Below are 21,702 nucleotides of genomic sequence, written 5' to 3'. Positions count from 1 at the left end.
ACAATTTTGGTTTTTTGTGAGCCTGCATCTCTTGGTCAATTATGGGAGAGATTTTCCTCGGATCTTTCAGATGATTTTTTCCATGTACTAGAATGGAGAATTTAATTCATTGTCGAGTAGTGGCAATGAAGGAGGCTCTATTGCATTTGGAGCACATTCTTCAACAACATGGACGAAGGTTGAAAGACTTTGATGGATTGCCTACTGTGGACATAACATGTTTGCCATTACCTACCAATGGCAAGAAGAAATTATGTTTTATGTTGAGCAACATGCACAAATCGGTTGTCAGATGGAGAGGACTCTGACTGATTGTCAGTGGACTGCCTTCGATCGCATTTTAGCAATGGTCTATGCAGATGTTGGTCATGTTTTTTTTCTTGATGGTCCAGGAGGATCTGGAAAGACTTTTCTTTATAATTGTTTACTTTCTCCGTTGTGTGGGGAGGGACACATTGCTTTGGCATGTGCATCTTCTAGCATTGCAGCATTGTTACTAGCCAATAGACGTATGACACACTCGCGATTCAAAATACCATTAGATCTGGATGCCACTAGCACTTGCAATGTGAAGGGTCATCTCGCAGATGTCTTGAGGTTAAGTAAGTTGATAATATGGTATGAGGTACCTATGACTCAGTGTTATGCATTTGAAGCATTGGATAGGACGCTAAAGATATCATGTGCAATGACTAACTTTTTGGTGGAAAGGTGGTGCTATTAGGAGGAGATTTTAGACAGGTTTTGCGAGTGGTTCCATTTAGGCAGGGCGAGATGAAATTGTTAATGATGCATTGTGTCACTCCAAAATCTAGAGATACATTAAAGTATTGAATCTTACACAGAATATGCGAGTGTATCCAAAATGCTAGAAACTCGACAAAGCAAGAGTTTGTACAATGGGTTCTAGATATTGGAAATGGAGTGAACAAATATATGAAAGAAGATACCATTGTAATTCCACCGAAAATGCTATTGGAGACAAATTTCATCGAAGGGCTGATTGAATGGTTGTATAAAGGAGTTGCAAGGGTTGTGGAGTATGCACCATACTTTCGAGAGCGTGCTATTCTTGCACCTCAGAATCTTGAGGTTGATGCAATCAATACTACTGCACTAAATGCAATGCCTGGGGAGGACAAGGAGTTTCTAAGTGCAGTAGTATTGATGCAATCAATACTACTGCACTAAATGCAATGCCTGGGGAGGAAAAGGAGTTTCTAAATGCAGATTTAGTGAACAGCTTAGGTGAAGACTCTTTTATATACACAGTAGAGTATCTTAACAACTTGGACCTTAGTGGTGGATGCCCACCTTATCGATTGTTGAAAAGGAATGCTTCGATAATTTTGCTACGTAATCTGAATCCTCGGAAAGAATTATGTAATGGGACTCGGTTGATATGCAAAGAGTTTCACACAAAAGTGTTAGATGCTAAAATCATTATTGGTACAAATATTGGAGATAGGGTGTTTATTCCAAGGATCACTTTCATTCCGAGTAGCTTGCATCTTCCATTTGATATGAGAAGGAGACAGTTTCCTATTCGGTTGGCATTTGGAATGACAATAAATAAATCTGAGTTCATGCCAATTTTTTATGTTCACATTGTTGATTATGTAATACTTTAGGTCTTTGAAATTTTTATGATTTGAATTTTGCAAAGCATTCTTTTTTGTCTTTCCACACAATTGACATGTGTGTATCTTACATGTAAAAAGGATGTCAGCATCGTTCACTTTTACTACCAGCTCTGGTGCTAAAATTGCACGTACTTATAGTTGTTTAATAGCCAAGTAGGCAACCCATTTGTTTTCAATGACATATAGTTGCTAACATTTAAAAGATATGTAGATCCCTATGGCTGGGCAACTACCGTGGTTGCACGCATGTTAGTGGATCAGTTGGAAATGTCAAGCTTTTGCGGGTAGATATTTGATATTGTTTCTTACTATTGTTTTAAAAAGTGAATGTTATTTGGTTTATAAATACTGGGTAAAAATGCCAATTCTCTTTTTTATAGACACATTCTAGATTCATTATTCATAGCAAGCCCAACTACCTTTGAGTCCTCTTTAGATATGGAGTTCCCCCCTTGGATGATATGGTGTTTGTCCTCAGAGGGTTGGAGGCCTAGCAAGTCGATTTAGCATGACTATGAGCTTCCTAGGGTTCAGAGAGCGTGTGGGGTGGATAGATATCCTCTCTCTTTGCTAACTCTTAGCCATATGGCTTTCTAACTTGACATAAGACCGTGCTAGTTGGCATATGCACAAGAATTTTGCAATATGCATTCCACTACCCATGATACTCTTGTGTTAAGAGTGAAAAAGTGGTTATGTAATGAGAGATAGTCTTAGCTACATGAGAAGAGCAAACTTTCTTAGTATATGTGCCAAATTCTAGGTCTACATAAGAGTTTAATGGTATTGACTAACTATGAGAAAAATGACATGAACACATTGTCATGTGTGCAATAAGATTGAATATAGGATGTGAGCACACCAAGTTAGAAAATACTATAATGTTTTTGTATTGGCTGTGCCATTAGAGTCTAATAGGGGTTGAAATCATGCATGCTAACATAATCACACTCGCCTTAACCACTAGGCTATGAACCCATTGACAAAAGTACTGTAACATGAACAAAGTCACTTTTGCTAATTATATTTTCCTTTCCAATTAATCCCAAGATAGAATAGTAGCACTGTGAAGATAAGGACCTCAAATTTAGAATGGGAATTACCAACACACTAGGTTATTTATCTTTCCATCCTTAAATATAGGATAGCTTCCCTACAAATATGAGCATTCCTATAGATATAACCGCTACAGGCAGTACCATTCTCACAAGCTTTGATTTCTCCTCTATGGAGAATTTTGATCTTTGCGCATCTAATTCCAATGCCTTACGCTTTGCCTCATTGAGAAGCTTCATCCTTTGCATTGGTAAGTGCTAGTTCTAGTTGTCGGGTTTATTCAGTAATCTTGGCTGTTTTAGCCCTTGCTTTGAGAGATGCATGTGCACACCTTGATTTCATCTTCTTGTCCTCTTCCAGTTTCTTAAACAATTGTGACTTCAGGGCATGTGTTTCGAGTTTTCACCTTAACAGCGTGAACATGACGACTTGAACCACTTTAGTGAATCTGGGACATAGTGTGACTTGGCTCTAATTTTGATACTGCATTAATAGCTATAGAACCAAAAGCATTTATAGCATGTAGTAGTATGGTGATTGGATATCAAGTTTGAATTCAGTCCCAACAACCTTGTGTGTAGCTTTGTGTTTGCTGCCTATACCGAATTCATCCTGATCATGAAGGTTTTTCTTTAGCACGTTGGCTTGCCACTCCAAAATTGCCTTTGTTAATCCTTCTAGCCTACTTCCTTTCATGGGAATAGTTTGCTTGTGTCGTTGGAGTGATGACATGCACAAGATTCGATGGAGCCTAAATCATGATCAAAATTGCAACGTTGGTTAGATGGATTGGAAGTGGGAATTGAGTTGGATGGTTCAAAATTGAACTAGGATAGCAAAATTTCACACGTGTGGCCACAAAGTTTACTTTCGAATAGATTAAGTAGTGTGTGCACACATCGTCAAGGATGATCAAAACAGACCATTTGAAAAGTCATGCCTTTTGAGATAGTATTTTGCTCAATGATAGAATTGGATGATTTCGTGAAGCTACAACACAAAGTGAACATGAATACTAGCTTTCAAACAAGCATGGGTTTTTTCAAATGGATGCTTGTTTTTTACCAAGGGTTGGAACTAAGACCTACGAGGATCTACGACACCTAGTCCACATGGTTGCCATGGTGGCAGTGGATCCTAGATGGAGGGCCGAGGGTTCAGGAGGCTGTCATGGAATTGTTTTAAACCAATTTAAATCCACTCAAGATAATGTAGTTCTTGTCTACAAAATGAAACAAAAATTTAAATCCATTAAAGCTAATGCAATTTATGTCCCGCAACCATTCCAGAGGATTGAGATGTCCATACTCAGACTTTACTTCACTTGGCGTATGACTTCTTGTGTTTTAAACTTTTTCTATGAATGGATTTTCTTGGGACATTTTGCTATCAAATACCACCTATTGATGGAACGAAATAAATAGTAGCCAAGACTGCAAGAAGATCCAAGAGATAACAAATACCTAAAATCAAAATATGGAAAGATGACGATGACTTCAATATTGCAAAGCATGGGATAATTCCCTACCTTATTTGCACATCTCTTGGAATCGATCACCTGGTTACTCAGGAGGCTGTGTCACGGAACTGTTTCAAGCTAATTTAAATCCATTCAAGCTATTGCAATTTTTGTCCTACAATGAAACAATTGGAGTCCATTCAAGCTAATGTATTTCGTATCTTAAAATCATTCCAGAGGATTGAGATGGCCATACTCAAATGTTACGTCACTTGGCCTCTCACTTCTTGAGTTTCAAACTTTTTCTACAAATGGCTTTTCTTGGGACATTTGGCTATCAAAGACCACCTATGATGGCACTAGATAAGTAACAACCAAAAATATAAGAAGATCCAAGAGATAAGAAACAACTAAATTCAAAATATTGAAAGATGAGAATGACACCATGTTATGGAAGCACCGAACTACCTCCAACCTCAATTGTTGTGGGACAAAGTGCTATGCTGAAGGGGTGGTCATCAGTCACGTGTCTCTTGCCATATGTCGCAAGCCATCGGTACTCTCGGGTCCACGGGTGTCACGAAACATGGCCTCCGGGTTCTCGCTCCAAGTTTCGCCACATGAAGAGAAGGGGGATAGGAAAGAGAGAGAGAGAGAGAGAGAGAGAAGGATACATGAGCATGGTGAATGGTGAATGGGAACATAGACGTAGCAACAACGAGGAGGCAGGAAAACAAAGATCACAACCACATAAGACGAGTGGAGGAAAAGTAGTGAGCTTGTATTCCTTGCAATTGAGTATGAAGACCAAAGTCAACCCTTTGGCTTTATACAAGACCTTTTTCAGGGTTGGTCTAACCCTAACGTTCGACTACTAGACCTAGTGTCACTCAATCGGCCATTATAGTTCCGAATTGAGTTCCCATCGAAGCGGCCCTTTCCTAGTAGCATCATGAATAATATACAAGGCTCCACTACTTTCCCTACCCTTTCAATTAAATTGATTCCGCTATTTACAAAAGAATTATGCTATTCCGCATATGTATAAGGAATAGATCAAAATTGTGGCGGGACCCACTTCTTCCACTATTAACCGGGTTAATATGCTTCCCTTCCTGTTGTAGATCCAGTCCCTTGGATCTATGCAAAGAAGAGAAGGCTATTCTGTTTGATCCAATTGAGGAGTCATCTATGTGCCAAGGGGTTTGGATCGCGTCGGCAGAACATGTTGTTAATGTCATCAAGCGGTAGTGTTCTATTTGTCATTGCGTGTTTACCTTTAGACAGGTTCTTGGTGGACACAAGAGATGTTATTGGACTACTTGTCTCTCTCTTGTCACATGTTCTCTTGCGACTTTTCATGTGTTCATCTTGTCTCAATGGTCTCAGAATCCATGCTTCTCATTTCAGAAGACATCACCAAGAACAAGAAGAAACCAACAACAATGAGGTTAGTTAAAAAAGAGGGAGTATAGGGAGAGAATTGATCTTATGGACGATGCTTTGGTGAAGCCCTGCAAGGACCTGATAGGTCAACATTCCTCACAACAAAAGCACTAGAATCATTTTGTTCATATTTGGAGTACTCAAACTGTTGTTTTTGTCATACTTTTGCCGTGACATAACACCTAGATTTGTATTATGTTGACATTTTCATAAAGAAAACTATGCTTAGGGTCAAAGCCATTGAATCTAAGGAAATAAGTGCCACTTTTAGAGAGCTTGATGAGGAAGTATGTTGTTGCGTTTGGCCCATCTATTTGACAAAGACCCAGAACTATCTACACTTGCCTCGGTCAACTTGCATATGGTTTTTCCATCTTGTAAGATACATTCATCACTTACATGCAAGAAATAGTTTTTTTTTTTTGGTGGGGGGATTGTTTGGGGAATACGCTGCAACATTTAGAGCATTAGCATTGAAAGTGCTCAAAATTTAATAATCACATAGGAGGACAATCTCGAGCCAAAAAAAGTTTTGGCAACGTTATATTGACTACAAGACTTTGGTAAAAAAACGCAACAGATCAAAAAGCATGTGAAGACATTTCAAGGGGCCAAAGCATCTCCACAGTTCTCCTCATAGTGTTCTTCCAAAGGATCGTCTAGGTGAATCAAGCCCTCTAATTGTCTGAGTCACTGCACAGTTCGTTGACCAAGAACGGGTGCTCTTTCCTTTGATGTGAGAATCCTGAGGACAACAATGTAAGATCCTATAGCTTGGTTTCTTCAAGTTTCACTTGGATGCAAGGTAGTGCGGGAGGGCGTGCAGTGGCTTGAAAAGGCTACCGAGGAGGAATTTGAAGAAGAGGGTGAAGAAGCCTTCTCCATTGAGTCTAAGGCTAGTGTCATCAATAGACCTTTCTCCTTGCTATGCACTCTTCTTGGTTTATACCTCGCTTTGCTCTTCCTGGCTATGGCTGTGCTCAAAGTCCACCTATGCACCTCTCTTCCTACTACCCCCTCCTCTTTTTGCTGCTGCTTTTCCAGCTCCAATTTGTGACCAAGAATCACATGCCCATTTTCCAGTCGATGCCTCCCATAATTGCTTGCGAGGTGAGGTGAATTCACATGCTCGCCTTCTCCTCTCATCTCTATCTCCTTTGGGTCATGGAATCACCGCCTAGTTTTTGGCAGTGAAACCGCCCTCTTTTCTTTTTCCCTCCCACTTCTCCCTCGTGCGTTCAAGCGCCGATCGCCTTTCCCTGGTCTCTATCTCGTTTGGGTCATGGAATCACCGCCTACTTTTTGGCAGTGAAATCGCCCTCTTTTCTTTTGCCCCTCCCCTTCTCCCTTCTCCCTCCTTTTGGTCATGGAATCATTGCCTACTTTTTGGCAATGAAACCACCCTATTTTCTTTTGACCTCCCCCTTCTCCCTCGTGCGTTCAGGCGATCGATTTTTAAAGCTACCCACGTGTTGTTAGATATCTGACGTGCACATTATGCTACGTGGCTTCAGGTGTTGGAGGCTTCCTTAGGTGGGCTTGTAGTCTTTGTGACCATTTTGTTGCCATGGCATTGCTTAGGGACCCAAATATACGAATTGCCATCATAAAACCCTTGGACCCTAAGGATGAGAGGTTTTGTATGGTCCCCTCTCGTGTTGCATTCGTTGCATCAATTAGCCCATGGGGGGGGAGGGGGGGGTGGTGGTTGATGGCAAGGTTTCATGGGTACCCAAAGCCGAACTTCTTTCCCTTTATTACTTGTCGATGGCAAGAAGTCCTTGTGGACCCATTATTGTGTGATGCTCTAGGGAGGTGGTGGGGTTACCTTAGCTTTCGGGATGATGGGGGCTTTGGGCATAGAGGGTGGAACCGGAACTCATTCTTTTAGGCTTGGGTACCTCCATACCCTTGGTGACCTCTCCACATAGGTGCAATGTAGATGTTCCATTGGGGAAGCACATGGTGGCCGTCCTCTCCAACCAATTGACTTTGAAAGAGGTGGGCATGACCCATGGCCTTCCTAGGCTGTATTGTACCTATGAGAGTCACAAAAACTTGCATGGCAATAAGTGGTTATGAACCAATGTAGGTATATGAATTGAACCTACCATGCTAGCATTTTGTCTATTGATTGAAATCATTGTCAAAGGGGTAGGGATAAGGGATACCTAGTGGAAGTATTTGCAAAATACCTCGATGGACAGCAGGTTGTAGCTTGCTCCCGTATTGATCAATGCTTGTGTTTGCACCTTCTATCCCTATACCTACAATCCTACCATAGTTCTAGAAGGGGAAATGCTTTGGTCTTTTTTTCCTCCTGGATCCATGAGTTTGGCCATGTTAATCACTATGTTGGTCCCTTGTCGTGATTTAAAATTTTGTTTAAGCTCCTTTTCTTTTTCTTTTTAGCTATGTAGGGCTCTTAAACTATCCTCGGTAAGTGATATGTAATACCGCTTGAGTTTACTGCCATTTATAAAGCCTACCTTCTCGACACCATCGAAGGTCTTGATGTGCACTATCCCCTAGTAACTTGATAAGGCCCTAGCCCTAGATACTTTAGCTTCCACTTCGTGTTACACATGCAGGGCTAGATCTCTTCTAAGAGTTTCTCAAAGGCCAAAAGCGAAGCGCATATCCATGTACTTATTGAATCTTACCATTTCGGAATTCTTTCTTCGTAGTCATCAGCTTTCTTGGTTTCACTCAAGCACATCCTTAGAGATATAATTGTTGCTGATTTTCTTTATTGGCAATGGGCAATGCTAGAAGGGTTATTTAACCCAAGTGCCTGCATCATTTTAAAGTTTAACTTTCAAATTACGACATCATCATCATTTTATATAAATTCACTTCAGTTTTTTTTTTCTTGAATTGGAGTTTGTCTTATTTTAGACAACTCACAGGTCGATTGTTTTACATCTATCGAGCTACAGCCTTCAAATTTTGAGCTGAGTGTTTCCCTGCAATGTAAGGAAAATAGCAGCCTTTCTCTGTCTATTTCGGATCCGAGGATTTTGTATCTTCAGCTTTTCTAGGTTTAACACGCTACGTCCTTATCTTACGGTAGGCGGCCAATTTTGCACCCTAACAAACAACAGTTCCAGCATCTTGTTATTAGCACAATTAGGTCCTTTGTGAATTTCCACGTGTAATTTTTTTGAAAATTTAATTGAGTGATGTGGTTGTAATTTAATTAAAATTTAATTGAGTTGCTAGTCATCTTGCAAATTAAGCTAAAATTGCTTTTTAACTTTCTCTTGCATCCAATACTAAGAGGCAATGCTTTCGGGCACTTGTGCACTCGTCTTATACTGCTTCATAGTGAGGCAAGTATTCGCACAACGAACTAGCAGATCCTTAGTGTCTTGAACTCGGAATTTTGATCTCGTTCGGGTGTCTTTGAACTCAGATTCTTGTTTTGCATCGATTTCTTCATTGTGATGCACACTTTATGTGGTTTGCCAACCACATTCTCTCTTCGTGCGGAATAATTTCTAATTGAATAGACCCAGTGGTATTCCTTACATCGCATGCCTACGGTTGTGTCAGGATGATGTTTTAGAATACAATCAAGTGTAATAAACATAGTGCTAGGGCTATTCAGCTGATCTTCCTTGTTTGTGCACAGGTGTGGATTAGGAGGCACTGTTGTGCACAGGAGGCACTGTTGTGGAGAGAAGCCCGCCTTGATTTGAACATGCCTAACCGCAAAACGAAGAGAGGTTGGGTCTGCCTTTTGCCCTCTGGTGCAGGTGACGCGCCTGGTGCAAGTGACGCACCAGGTGACTTCCCTAGGAATTCTAAGGATGCTCCGGATGAAAAGAAGAATACATTGAAGCTGGCTCCAATCTCTGATGAACAAAAGATTAATCCATTCACTACTGCTCCAAATGCAATTAATGAAAATACGTTCAAGATGAAAAATCCTTTCGTTTTTCTCCGGAACTGTCTTCCCCTATTTGACGAAATAGGGAATCCCAAGATGAATGAAGATGCATTGTATGCTGCAGTTGGGAAGACGATGATGCATGCACAAGAATGCTACGGGTTAGTGGCATGGATCACTTTCATTTGCATCATGGAATTATACTTTCAAGCTTCATTTTCCTTTTTCAGGACGATCAAAAAGCCTTCTAATAAAGAGCTGTTTGCTTTGGAAATTCGCTAGTGAATGTTTGGTATAATATTTATGTTACGTTTTGTTTTTCATAACTTTCGAAAAGCCAAAAACAGAATCCAATGGTCGGATATTCCATGCAAGTTTCTTGATGGGTCTTCGGTGCCTTACACGACCCTCTTATGATCCAACTATTGGCAATGATGTGTTAGATGTACAGGTTAATATTGGAGAGGATAAGACTGTAGAGGATGGAAACAGAACTTCAACCTCATCTAATGAAAGCCTTGATATAACGCATGAGCAGAATGATGAAGCTCCAAAAGGCAGGGCTGGGGCAGGAAGATCGGATTTCAAGGTGTTCGTAAATGATCATGTTTTAAGAAAGAGAAAGAGAGATGTTGATGATGATATGGATTCATGGTGTAGTGTGTTGGTCATAGAGGTGAAGTGGAACCCAGATGATGATGATGCCATGTTTCAGGCTGCAGAATATGCAGTGAGGGCTGCACCCAAAAACTTCAAAAAGGGTAGGGTTGCTCCGATTTATCTTCAGGTTTGGAGTAGGAAAACGTGGACCTATGCTATCCTTGACATCTATAGATAAATGCTGGTAATATTACTTCAAAATCTTTTGATAGTTTTGAAGAGGAGGAGAAAGAAAGATGGAAGAGAGTAGTAGGACATGAACAATTTCAGAAAAGTAGTTTCACCAAAGAGTACTTACAATTGAGGCTTGAGACTACTATAGAGAGGTTAAAAAGAAACAGCTACTTTCAGTCGTATCCAAATGGGAAGTACCTTGTTGCTTCTTTGCATAGAAGCAATCAAGAGTACCTCTTACCCAGTTTCAAAGAAGAGAGTGCAGGGTGGACTATGGGAGCGAGATTATTCTATGAGGGTTTGTCGACGATAGTTATAGGAGATAGGGTTGCGTCATGGACCGTGGATGATGTCACACGGGCATATGACATGAGGAAGAGAATGGCAGCTTATGAATGGAAGAGAGGTTTTGGGAAGGACATTCCAGTGTAGAGATGTTGAGAGTTTTTTTTTTGGGCTGCAAAATGAAGTACTTACACTAATAAAAGAGATAGAACAAGCTTGAACTAGGACTCAGCAGTTTACCTTTTTGTAAAGAGACGTTGAAAGTTTCCATGTTCCCATGTTGTTGAAGTTAAAGATCACATACTGCAGAACGCTCATGTAAGTTTGAATTTTGTGATTTGATGTGATAGCAATAACATACTGATGTTTGGAATGAAAGTAGGGAAGTCAAACTTTGTGATCAACATCTTCTTTTCTATGTGAAATATTAACAAAGCCAAAAGTTTGGATGATGTGTTTGATGCCATCCTAGGTTCTTATCTTACTTTAAAAATGAGCCCCTTTAAGCTCATCCAACACATCATCATTTTTGGGATGGGGAACATGTTCTTTATTGTGGGCCTTATTCAGATCCCAACAGTCAATGCACATGTAGAAAAGTACTGCATTAAAAAAAAAACCAGTAGCATAGTTGAAGCAGATGGTGAAGTTCCTCTCAAACAATTACTTCATGTGTTGTGCTACTTCTTCCTGCTCTATCTTAGAGAGTCCATATTCCGTTTTTTTAATTGGCTGACTACCTACTAACAAGGGCATGGTAAACATCTCTTTAAGCTGATGAGGCATACGAGCAAATACTGAGATAAATCTTAAAGCATTTGTTGCATATCAACATCCTTATCAGCTAGGATATTGCTAGTAGTAATTGCAAGGCAAATAAAGGGTGGGGCTTCTTGAGATCTATGGCAACTAATTTGCTGTAATCAATTCCACTTACCATTTCAGTCAGCCAGCTGGTTTAGGTTTTTGATCGATTTCTTCTGTGTACCCATGAGTACTACCCATGGTAGGATTGAAACGATTGGCAAATTTTGGTAAATTTTGGCTCAATACCTCAGCAAGTGTGGCATCTTTCTCAATTGTCTAAGATGACGTGCTTTTGTGTGATTGAATATAATGTAACTTTCCTTTTTCAGATACTTGCACGGACAATGAAAGTCAAAAAATCTGTTGCATGTACTTTTTAACCATGTGATTGTGGACATAAAAATCAGCTAGGTATTGTTCCAGTATCAGTGGGAAGACAATGGTGTGACCATCAAATTCTTCAACTGGCCTGACGTAATAGCTGTGGGAATAATCCTGCAAATGCAGACCAATGTGGAAAATTTTATTCTCATCAACCTTAAGATAGAAGTAATCTTTTGGTTTCACCTCAAGTTTGTTTTGGGTGCAGTGTTCCCTTTGAACTTGTGGACAGAGATCTTGTCTTTCATATCCTTACAAGGATGGTCTCTTTCCTTGGCCACCTGCATGCCCACCTGCATCATTTTGTTTCTACATGTCATACTCATGGATGGTTCTCTCACAGAAATCCTCAGGTTGAGCACAGTAGGATCTCATGGTCTCAATGAGCCTGTCATCAGTGAGCTCAAAATCAAATGTATTCACATGAAGCACTTGCCCAAAAACATAAGTATGTGAGAATTGTGATCCAAAAAGGGAACACGAGGGTTGACCTGTCCCACTAGTGAGAGTCAATCCCTGAGACCAGAGCATCATCCTTTGGCAATGGACACGAACAGTGCACCTCATGGAAAGTGCTCTCCCAACAATTGACCTCGAATAGAGGGCTCACCCAATGGAGCACCAGCCATGAATCCACCCCACTGAGGGCTCGAGAACGCATATCGACCACTGACTGCTCCTCCTGTTGGGGCATGGACTGATTGTGCTTATCCTAAATTGCCATGGATATGGCATGGCCAATCTGTTGGTTGATTTGCCAGCCCAATTGCTGCAAAGCGCCTATGACAGTGTGTATTACCATGTCATCCCTTGTAGTACCACTGCTAATACATCCTTAAACTACACTTGTTATCAAATGATGGGGAGTCAGGATGGACAGGCATACTCGTGCCATTAGCAAATGATTCCATAGTGGCATGCAAGGCTCAGCAACGTCTCTCCGATCATCAATGTTGGGAATCACATCGGATTCTTTGTTATTGTAATAATTATCCAACCACAGTGCCAAGAGTAATGACTGTAATAAAGGTACCTTTAGGACAAATTTCCTAACTAGTGGATGCTATTGCTCCACTGAAATGAAGAAGGTTGCAAAAAATAATTCGAAGGAGTCAGGTTACTTGCTCGAACGGGGTGGTTTGTACTCTTTTTTGTTTGGGGGAGTACTCGTTGCATCAAATTTGTGTCACTCAATTACTGCCCTCGCCGTTCTCTCCTGAACATTGAAAATTCAGGAATATGCATCTGAATCAAAAGCCCGAAGAGGTCTCTTGATTTGGTTTCAACCCAGTTGAAAAGGTTGTAATGAAAAAGTGCTCTCAATTTTGGCTGGAAGTCATTGCTGCAGTGGTGTGTGAAATGTCCGAAATTTTGCTTGTAACACAATGCTGTGTCTACAACTTTACGCCACCATTCACACGACACTTTGCCTAAGCTTGTTTGAGGTGACAGGCTCTGTAGAGATAGAAGTGAAGGAGGTGGTGGTAAGGGTAGAGGCGGGAGGTGATAGCATTGCCAGAAGGAGAGGCCCACTGTGGATTGATAGAGGTGACAAAAGAACAGAGGATGAAAGGTGATGGACAGGGGTGCCAGAAGGAGACAGGTTTTGGAAGAAGAGATGCCTTGTGTGATGTATTAGGACAGCCATCTTTTGTATTTACTTAGCACACACTAACTTGTATTGCAAATAACCTTGAACACTCTCATCTTACATGAAGAAACCGTTTGGTTCTTACACATGATGGAACCCTACCCTAATGCAAGAAGAAACCTTTGTTTCTTACGCAGAATTTTTAGAGTTCACTTCTCTTGTGCTAGATAGTACCAAACCTTAAAATTTAAGATTTGCAGTTCATCACAGTTTTTGTTCCCAAGTCGAACCATGATATTTCATCTTTCCATGCATTACCACATCAGACGACAACTTGAAATGTTCTTACTGAGTCAAGATTCCTATGTCTCTTTGTTTTCCTCATAATGCATGTAGTAAAATGACTATAGGTCATTCCACGAGTACACATGGTTTCCTTGCATTGTACTTGCTGAAAGGCAAATAAAAGTTCTTGCAAACCACAATGGTTGTAGTATGCTCGTATTAGTACTTAGGTGATACGCAGCAGAACCTTCTTTAAACCGTGCGGAGCTGTGCAAACCACGAAGAGGGGAGAGTAAGAGAGTAAGGGAGATAGAGACAATAGAGAATGCGACATGAGATTGGGTCCCTTTACCTAGTGAGGGCTCCCTCCTGCAATGTACAGGAGTATTTGCTTTCTTAAGAGAACTAGGGTTACAAGTGCCGACAAACACTCTGATGAGATGCTGTGTGTATGCACGAGATGAAGGGGTAAAATTGAAGCAAACAAACAACACCCGGACGGATGGCTGCAGTAGCTAAGAACTCCACGCTGCTGTAGGAAACTATGCAAGGCTGAAATTGAAGCCTCATTGTTGTCCACGTCCGTGCTGAGGTGTGAGTAAGTATGAGAAGATAAAGAGAGATTGCTGTAGATCTGTCTTGGAAGCATTAGTTGCCTACTCTGGCCGCTGCCTACCCTACAGTTAGTCGGCCCAGCTAGCAACTGGTAGGCCGACCAGGTGGCCGACTAGGAGCGGTCAACCCCCTACAGTTAGTTGCCTCCTCTGGCCGCTGCCTACCCTGCAACCTATAAAGTCTGCCCCCCCCCTCACTCTTTCTGGCATCTTCTGTCTTCAGCTCCAGCCTCCAGCCCTGCTCCTGCAGCCTCCTCCAGCAGTTCCATTGTAGCCCGCAGTCACCCAGTTCAGATCTCAGTTTCCAGCCATCTCCCGCAGCAGGGCAGCGTCCAGACGGAGTGCCTACGGAGTCCTATTGCTGGAATTACAGCACAGCAACAGGCTGGTTGCTTCCAAGACAAAGCTACAGCAGTCTCTCTTCTCTTTTATGTTCTCGTACTTACTCACACCTCAGCACGGACGTGGACAACAATGGGGCTTCAGCTTCAGCCTTGCATAGTTTCCTACAGCAGCGTGGAGTTCTTAGCTACAGCAGCCATCAGTCCGGGTGTTGTTTGTTTGCTTCAATTTTACCCCTTCATCTCGTGCATACACGCAGCATCTCATCAGAGTGTTTGTCGGCACTTGTAACCCCAGTTCTCTTAAGAAAGCAAATACTCCTGTACATTGCAGGAGGGAGCCCTCACTGGGTAAAGGGACCCAATCTCATGTCGCATTTTCTATTGTCTCTATCTCCCTTACTCTCTTACTCTCCCCTCTCAGTAAGAACATTTCAAGTTGTCGTCTGATGTGGTAATGCATGGAAAGATGAAATATCATGGTTCGACATGGGAACAAAAACTGTGATGAACCGCAAATCTTAAATTTTAAGGTTTGGTACTATCTAGCACAAGAGAAGTGAACTCTAAAAATTCTGCGTAAGAAACAAAGGTTTCTTCTTGCATTAGGGTAGGGTTCCATCATGTGTAAGAACCAAAGGGTTTCTTCATGTAAGATGAGAGTATTCAAGGTTATTTGCAATACAAGTTAGTGTGTGCTAAGTAAATACAAAAGATGGCTGTCCTAATACATCACACAAGGCATCTCTTCTTCCAAAACTTGTCTCCTTCTGGCACCCCTGTCCATCACCTTTCATCCTCTGTTCTTTTGTCACCTCTATCAATCCACAGTGGGCCTCTCCTTCTGGCAATGCTGTCACCTCCTGCCTCTACCCTTACCACCACCTCCTTCACTTCTATCTCTACAGAGCCTGTCACCTCAAACAAGCTTAGGCAAAGTGTCGTGTGAAATGGTGGCGTAAAGTTGTAGACACAGCATTGTGTTACAAGCAAAATTTCGGGCATTTCACACACCACTGTAGTAATGACTTCCAACCAAAATTGAGAGCACTTTTTCATTACAACGTTTGCAACTGGGTTGAAACCAAATCAAGAGACCTCTTCGGGCTTTTGATTCAGATGCATATTCCTGAATTTTCAATGTTCAGGAGAGAACGGCGAGGGCAGTAATTGAGTGACACAAATTTGATGCAACGAGTACTCCCCCAAACAAAAAAGAGTACAAACCACCCCGTTCGAGCAAGTAACCTGACTCCTTCGAATTATTTTTTGCAACCTTCTTCATTTCAGTGGAGCAATAGCATCCACTAGTTAGGAAATTTGTCCTAAAGGTACCTTTATTACAGTCATTACTCTTGGCACTGTGGTTGGATAATTATTACAATAACAAAGAATCCGATGTGATTCCCAACATTGATGATCAGAGAGACGTTGCTGAGCCTTGCATGCCACTATGGAATCATTTGCTAATGGCACGAGTATGCCTGCCCATCCTGACTCCCCATCATTTGATAACAAGTGTAGTTTAAGGATGTATTAGCAGTGGTACTACAAGGGATGACATGGTAATACACACTGTCACAGGCGCTTTGCAGCAGTTGGGCTGGCAAATCAACCAACAGATTGGCCATGCCATATCCATGGCAATTTAGGATAAGCACAATCAGTCCATGCCCCAACACGAGGAGCAGTCAGTGGTCGATATGCGTTCTCGAGCCCTCAGTGGGGTGGATTCATGGCTGGTGCTCCATTGGGTGAGCCCTCTATTCGAGGTCAATTGTTGGGAGAGCACTTTCCATGAGGTGCACTGTTCGTGTCCATTGCCAAAGGATGATGCTCTGGTCTCAGGGATTGACTCTCACTAGTGGGACAGGTCAACCCTCTTGTTCCCTTTTTGGATCACAATTCTCACATACATTTGAATACATTTGATTTTGAGCTCACTGATGACAAGCTCATTGAGACCATGAGATCCTACTGTGCTCAACCTGAGGATTTCTGTGAGAGAACCATCCATGAGTATGACATGTAGAAACAAAATGATGCAGGTGGGCATGCAGGTGGCCAAGGAAAGAGACCATCCTTGTAAGGATATGAAAGACAAGATCTCTGTCCACAAGTTCAAAGGGAACACTGCACCCAAAACAAACTTGAGGTGAAACCAAAAGCTTACTTCTATCTTAAGGTTGATGAGAATAAAATTTTCCACATTGGTCTGCATTTGCAGGATTATTCCCACAGCTATTACGTCAGGCCAGTTCAAGAATTTGATGGTCACACCATTGTCTTCCCACTGATACTGAAACAATACCTAGCTGATTTTTATGTCCACAATCACATGGTTAAAAAGTACATGCAACAGATTTTTTGACTTTCATTGTCCGCGCAAGTATCTGAAAAAGGAAAGTTACATTACATTCAATCACACAAAAGCACGTCATCTCAGACAATTGAGAAAGATGCCACACTTGCTGAGGTATTGAGCCAAAATTTACCAAAATTTGCCAATCGTTTCAATCCTAGCATGGGTAGTACTCATGGGTACACAGAAGAAATCGATCAAAAACCTAAACCAGCTGGCTGACTGAAATGGTAAGTGGAATTGATTACAGCAAATTAGTTGCCATAGATCTCAAGAAGCCCCACCCTTTATTTGCCTTGCAATTACTACTAGCAATATCCCAGCTGATAAGGATGTTGATACGCAACAAATGCTTTAAGATTTATCTCAGTATTTTGTTGGTATGCCTCATCAGCTTAAAGAGATGTTCACCATGCCCTTGTTAGTAGGTAGTCAGCCAATTAAAAAAACGGAATATGGACTCTCTAAGGTAGAGCAGGAAGAAGTAGCAAAACACATGAAGTAATTGTTTGAGAGGAACTTCACCATCTGCTTCAACTATGCTTTTGGTTTTTTTTTTTTAATGCAGTTCTTTTCTACATGTGCATTGACTGTTGGGATCTCAATAAGGCCTACAATAAAGAACATGTTCCCCATCCCAAAAATGATGATCTGTTGGATAAGCTTAAAGGGGCTCATTTTTAAAGTAAGATAAGAACCTAGGATGGCATCAAACACATTATCCAAACTTTTGGCTTTGTTAATATTCCACATAGAAAAGAAGATGTTGATCACAAAGTTTGACTTGCCTACTTTCATTCCAAACATCAGTATGTTATTGCTATTACATGAGCGTTCTGCAGTATGTGATCTTTAACTTCAACAACATGGGAACATGGAAACTTTCAACGTCTCTTTACAAAAAGGTAAACTGCTGAGTCCTAGTTCAAGCCTGTTCTATCTCTTTTATTAGTGTAAGTACTTCATTTTGCAACCCAAAAAAAAACTCTCAACATCTCTACACTGGAATGTCTTTCCCAAAAACTCTCTTCCATTCATAAGCTACCATTCTCTTCCTCATGTCATATGCCCGTGTGACATCATCCACGGTCCATGACGCAACCCTATCTCCTATAACTATCCTCAACAAACCCTCATAGAATAGTCTCGCTCCCATAGTCCACCCTGCACTCTCTTCTTTGAAACTGGGTAAGAGGTACTCTTGATTGCTTCTATGCAAAGAAGCAATCAAGGTACTTCTCATTTGGAGACGACTGAAAGTAGCTGTTTCTTTTTAACCTCTCTATAGTAGTCTCAAGCCTCAATTGTAAGTACTCTTTGGTGAAACTACTTTTCTGAAATTGTTCATGTCCTACTACTCTCTTCCATCTTTCTTTCTCCTCCTCTTCAAAACTATCAAAAGATTTTGAAGTAATATTACCAGCATTTATCTATAGACGTCAAGGATAGCATAGGTCCACGTTTTCCTACTCCAAACCTGAAGATAAATCGGAGCAACCCTACCCTTTTTGAAGTTTTTGCGTGCAGCCCTCACAGCATATTCTGCAGCCTGAAACATGGAATCATCATCATCTGGGTTCCACTTCACCTCTATGACCAACACACTACACCATGAATCCATATCATCATCAACATCTCTCTTTCTCTTTCTTAAAACATGATCATTTACGAACACCTTGAAATCCGATCTTCCTGCCCCAGCCCTGCCTTTTGGAGCTTCATCATTCTGCTCATGCGTTATATCAAGGCTTTCATTAGATGAGGTTGAAGTTCTGTTTCCATCCTCTACAGTCTTATCCTCTCCAATATTAACCTGTACATCTAACACATCATTGCCAATAGTTGGATCATAAGAGGGTCGTGTAAGGCACCGAAGACCCATCAAGAAACTTGCATGGAATATCCGACCATTGGATTCTGTTTTTGGCTTTTCGAAAGTTATGAAAAACAAAACGTAACATAAATATTATACCAAACATTCACTAGCGAATTTCCAAAGCAAACAGCTCTTTATTAGAAGGCTTTTTGATCGTCCTGAAAAAGGAAAATGAAGATTGAAAGTATAATTCCATGATGCAAATGAAAGTGATCCATGCCACTAACCCGTAGCATTCTTGTGCATGCATCATCGTCTTCCCAACTGCAGCATACAATGCATCTTCATTCATCTTGGGATTCCCTATTTCGTCAAATAGGGGAAGACAGTTCCGGAGAAAAACGAAAGGATTTTTCATCTTGAACGTATTTTCATTAATTGCATTTGGAGCAGTAGTGAATGGATTAATCTTTTGTTCATCAGAGATTGGAGCCAGCTTCAATGTATTCTTCTTTTCATCCGGAGCATCCTTAGAATTCCTAGGGAAGTCACCTGGTGCGTCACTTGCACCAGGCGCGTCACCTGCACCAGAGGGCAAAAGGCAGACCTAACCTCTCTTCGTTTTGCGGTTAGGCATGTTCATATCAAGGCGGGCTTCTCTCCACAACAATGCCTCCTGTGCACAACAGTGCCTCCTAATCCACACCTGTGCACAAACAAGGAAGATCAGCTGAATAGCCCTAGCACTATGTTTATTACACTTGATTGTATTCTAAAACATCATCCTGACACAACCGTAGGCATGCGATGTAAGGAATACCACTGGGTCTATTCAATTAGAAATTATTCCGCACGAAGAGAGAATGTGGTTGGCAAACCACATAAAGTGTGCATCACAATGAAGAAATCGATGCAAAACAAGAATCTGAGTTCAAAGACACCCGAACGAGATCAAAATTCCGAGTTCAAGACACTAAGGATCTGCTAGTTCGTTGTGCGAATACTTGCCTCACTATGAAGCAGTATAAGACGAGTGCACAAGTGCCCGAAAGCACTGCCTCTTAGTATTGGATGCAAGAGAAAGTTAAAAAGCAATTTTAGCTTAATTTGCAAGATGACTAGCAACTCAATTAAATTTTAATTAAATTACAACCACATCACTCAATTAAATTTTCAAAAAAATTACACGTGGAAATTCACAAAGGACCTAATTGTGCTAATAACAAGATGCTGGAACTGTTGTTTGTTAGGGTGCAAAATTGGCCGCCTACCGTAAGATAAGGACGTAGCGTGTTAAACCTAGAAAAGCTGAAGATACAAAATCCTCGGATCCGAAATAGACAAAGAAAGGCTGCTATTTTCCTTACATTGCAGGGAAACACTCAGCTCAAAATTTAAAGGCTGTAGCTCGATAGATGTAAAACAATCGACCTGTGAATTGTCTAAAATAAGACAAACTCCAATTCAAGAAAAAAAAAAACTGAAGTGAATTTATATAAAATGATGATGATGTCGTAATTTGAAAGTTGAACTTTAAAATGATGCAGGCACTTGGGTTAAATAACCCTTCTAGCATTGCCCATTGCCAATAAAGAAAATCAGCAACAATTATATCTCTAAGGATGTGCTTGAGTGAAACCAGGAAAGCTGATGACTACGAAGAAAGAATTCCGAAATGGTAAGATTCAATAAGTACATGGATATGCGCTTCGCTTTTGGCCTTTGAGAAACTCTTAGAAGAGATCTAGCCCTGCATGTGTAACACCAAGTGGAAGCTAAAGTATCTAGGGCTAGGGCCTTATCAAGTTACTAGGGGATAGTGCACATCAAGACCTTCGATGGTGTCGAGAAGGTAGGCTATATAAATGGCAGTAAACTCAAGCGGTATTACATATCACTTACCGAGGATAGTTTAAGAGCCCTACATAGCTAAAAAGAAAAAGAAAAGGAGCTTAAACAAAATTTTAAATCACGACAAGGGACCAACATAGTGATTAACATGGCCAAACTCATGGATCCAGGAGGAAAAAAAGACCAAAGCATTTCCCCTTCTAGAACTATGGTAGGATTGTAGGTATAGGGATAGAAGGTGCAAACACAAGCATTGATCAATACGGGAGCAAGCTACAACCTGCTGTCCATCGAGGTATTTTGCAAATACTTCCACTAGGTATCCCTTATCCCTACCCCTTTGACAATGATTTCAATCAATAGACAAAATGCTAGCATGGTAGGTTCAATTCATATACCTACATTGGTTCATAACCACTTATTGCCATGCAAGTTTTTGTGACTCTCATAGGTACAATACAGCCTAGGAAGGCCATGGGTCATGCCCACCTCTTTCAAAGTCAATTGGTTGGAGAGGACGGCCACCATGTGCTTCCCCAATGGAACATCTACATTGCACCTATGTGGAGAGGTCACCAAGGGTATGGAGGTACCCAAGCCTAAAAGAATGAGTTCCGGTTCCACCCTCTATGCCCAAAGCCCCCATCATCCCGAAAGCTAAGGTAACCCCACCACCTCCCTAGAGCATCACACAATAATGGGTCCACAAGGACTTCTTGCCATCGACAAGTAATAAAGGGAAAGAAGTTCGGCTTTGGGTACCCATGAAACCTTGCCATCAACCACCACCCCCCCCTCCCCCCCCATGGGCTAATTGATGCAACGAATGCAACACGAGAGGGGACCACACAAAACCTCTCATCCTTAGGGTCCAAGGGTTTTATGATGGCAATTCGTATATTTGGGTCCCTAAGCAATGCCATGGCAACAAAATGGTCACAAAGACTACAAGCCCACCTAAGGAAGCCTCCCAACACCTGAAGCCACGTAGCATAATGTGCACGTCAGATATCTAACAACACGTGGGTAGCTTTAAAAA

General features: G+C 41.3%; 2 protein-coding genes across 11 annotated transcripts in view; one reads left to right on the top strand and one right to left on the bottom strand.

The window, feature by feature from the left end:
- Positions 1-21,702, bottom strand: part of LOC147602709 (uncharacterized) — a 62,928-nt gene that overhangs the window by 33,318 nt on the left and 7,908 nt on the right. The gene's annotated exons all lie outside the window — the stretch shown is intronic.
- On the top strand, positions 293-1,191 carry LOC147602710 (uncharacterized). Its single transcript, XM_086797596.1, has 2 exons — positions 293-597; positions 846-1,191. Exons 1-2 carry the CDS (start codon positions 293-295, stop codon positions 1,189-1,191), a joined length of 651 nt encoding a protein of 216 aa, XP_086653722.1.

The sequence above is a fragment of the Cibotium barometz genome, chromosome 66 (assembly GCF_041138505.1).
Source record: "Cibotium barometz isolate CiBa-2024 chromosome 66, ASM4113850v1, whole genome shotgun sequence".
NCBI lineage: Eukaryota > Viridiplantae > Streptophyta > Polypodiopsida > Cyatheales > Cibotiaceae > Cibotium > Cibotium barometz.
This window is presented reverse-complemented; position numbering and strand designations above follow the sequence as displayed.

Excerpts from the sequence above, each read along its gene's own strand:
- LOC147602710 (XM_086797596.1), top strand. The coding sequence starts at position 293 with ATGGAGAGGACTCTGACTGATTGTCAGTGGACTGCCTTCGATCGCATT. Across the intron at positions 598-845 it reads CATCTCGCAGATGTCTTGAG|AATATGCGAGTGTATCCAAA; the intron begins GTTAAGTAAGTT and ends AATCTTACACAG.